Source organism: Engraulis encrasicolus, chromosome 15 (assembly GCF_034702125.1).
Source record: "Engraulis encrasicolus isolate BLACKSEA-1 chromosome 15, IST_EnEncr_1.0, whole genome shotgun sequence".
Classification (NCBI taxonomy): domain Eukaryota; kingdom Metazoa; phylum Chordata; class Actinopteri; order Clupeiformes; family Engraulidae; genus Engraulis; species Engraulis encrasicolus.
Window position 1 is genome coordinate 40293399 of NC_085871.1, and position 2500 is coordinate 40295898.

The following is a 2500-nucleotide window of genomic DNA, read 5'->3' on the forward strand; positions in this document are numbered from 1 at the left end:
CACAAAACAGACACAAACACAAAAATAAAACCAAAAGCAAACAAACACACACAAGTTTTTCATTCAACGTGTTCTGACTCACCATGAACTGGACTTTGCCAAAGCCGTTGGCCAGCACACACACACACACACACACACACACACACACACAATACACACAAAACAGACACAAACAAACACACACAAACATTTGTCAAAGTTTCTTGTTACTCACCATGAACTGGACGTTGTCGAAGCCGTTGGCCAGCAGGTGGTTCTCGTACTGCACCAGGCCGATGTTGTCCAGCCACTGTCCGACGCTCTGCACGGGGCAGCGGGGGCCTATGAGGGGGTGCAGAGGCAGGCGCTTCAGCAGGGAGTAGCCGTCCACGCGGTAGCACCGGCAGTCCGGCTGAGACAGCTGACACTGCCACATCATGTTGCGGGCAAAGTGGCTGTCGAACGAGCCGGCCATTATGGTTACGGCTGCTGGTGCTCTTACTGTTGCCCACCACCACCACTAATACTACGCTCCACACGGAAGTTACAGCAGCGCCGGCTGGTTGACTGGGACACGCGCTGAAGTCCGTCACACACAATTATTGGCCAGCCCCCGTTGGCGAGCTCACACACACTTGCCACCACCACCACCACCAGTATGTAGGTGTCACCCGGAGGTTACAGCGCTGGCTGGCGGCACCACCTCCACCACCACCAACACTACTGGTTGTCTGGGACACTCGTTCAAGGGTGCGAGGTAAGGCAAGGCCTTGCAGATTAGTGCCCGGTCCGTCACACACAACTGCTGCTCCCGCTTGCTAACGGCAATGCTGCTGCCCACCACCACCAAAACTATGTGCCACCCAGAGGTTACAGCTGGCTGGTTGACTGGGACACACGCTCAAGGGTGCGAGGCAAGGCCTCCGTCACACACACAATTGCTGCCCCGCTTGCTGACGGCAATGCTGCTGCTGCCCACACCACCGTTGTGGAGCTTACACACACACTTGTTGACCGCACCACCACCACCAATATGTCCCACCCAGAGGTTACAGCAGCGCCGGCTGCCTGGTTGACTGGGAAACACACTCACCAGCCCAGTTAGGCGAGCTTACACACACTTGTAGCAGTCCACCACCACCACCACCACCACCACTACGCACCACCTGGAGGTTACTAAGGAGCGAGTGAGTGGCAGGCTGGCACACACACTTGTAAAGGTCCGACGACACCTCTGTGCTCCCTCGCGCTCGCTGTGTGCCCGCCGCCACACAACTACCCGAGGGTTGCTGGTGAATGACTGAGTGAGCTTGCACGCACTTCACACTTGTTGTAACAGCCCAGCACCTCTTGTGCTTGTTCTAATGCTTGTTCGCTGCACCCTCGCCACGCTACCCCTACAGGGAGGCTGGTTGGCTGTTGAGCTGGTTAGCTGGTGTGTGGTGGCGAAGAGCTCAGTGGCTGGTCAGTTATAGTCTCTCTCACACACACACACACACACATGCACACACTCTCTCACACACACATGCACACAAACACACGCACACACACACACACAGAGCTGTCTGGTGAGCTCACTCACACACACCGACAGCCATCTAACACATTCACACACTCATGCGGGGTGAGAAGACACGCACACCCACACACACATACTCTGCCGTGGTCCTGGTCACTCACACACTTGTAAAGCTCCACGACCACACTCACACACACATGCAGGCGTGGGTGTGCATACACACTCAAACTGTCTTTCTCTCGCAGAGGCATGCACACACACACAAGCTTGCACGAGGCTGTGCATGCATACGCGCTCACACTTTATCTGTCACACACAAACACACACACACACATACACCAGCTTGAGCTCACACACAACGAGGCGAAAAAAGAAGAAGAAGAAAACAATCCAAGCCAACAATCCTTCTGCAGAGTCGGAAAAATACAAAAATAAGAAACCAGAGGGGGAAAAAAGGCAACTGTAACAGCAAGCACCGGCTGAAGAGGCTCCAAGCAAGCAGAAGACAAGAGGAGGACAAGAAGAGAGGGAACCAGGAGGAGAAGAAAAGAGGAGAGGAGAGGGAAGTAAGAGAAAGAAGGAGGTGGGATGAAGAAATGGAAGAGGAAGAAAGGTGCAGGAAGAGAAGGAAGAGAAAGGAGAGGGTGGAGGAGAAGGAGGGAAAATCGAGGGAGAAGAGGGAGGGAGGAGAGGAGAGAGGGAGGGAGGAAAGGTCTTGGAAAGGAGGAGGAGAGGAAAAGGGGACAGACAAGGTAGCGAGGGAAGTAGGGAGGAGAGGAAAAGAGAGGAGAGGAGAGGAAGAGGAGAGTAGAGCAGAGGAGAGGAGACAAGAGGAGAAGACAGGAGAGGAGAGGATAGGAGGAAGAGGGACAGGATTTTGGGGAGAAGGAGGAACGGGGGAGAAGAGCAGAGCGAAAAGGGGGTTAAGGTCCCAGTCGAGGTGAGGGGCAAAAGAGCAGTCGGTGGCTGGGAACAGGTGGTGGTGGCGGCATAGCGTTGAGT

At 54.7% G+C, this 2500-nt stretch overlaps 1 protein-coding gene across 2 annotated transcripts in view; it reads right to left on the reverse strand.

Moving 5' to 3' along the window:
- anks1b (ankyrin repeat and sterile alpha motif domain containing 1B) overlaps positions 1 to 2500 on the reverse strand; it is a 354285-nt gene that overhangs the window by 159360 nt on the left and 192425 nt on the right. For both annotated transcript variants that reach the window (XM_063217502.1, XM_063217500.1), the window contains exon 14: positions 215 to 321. In XM_063217502.1, the coding sequence (XP_063073572.1) occupies positions 215 to 321 (107 nt within the window). The remainder of the gene's footprint in view (positions 1 to 214; positions 322 to 2500) is intronic.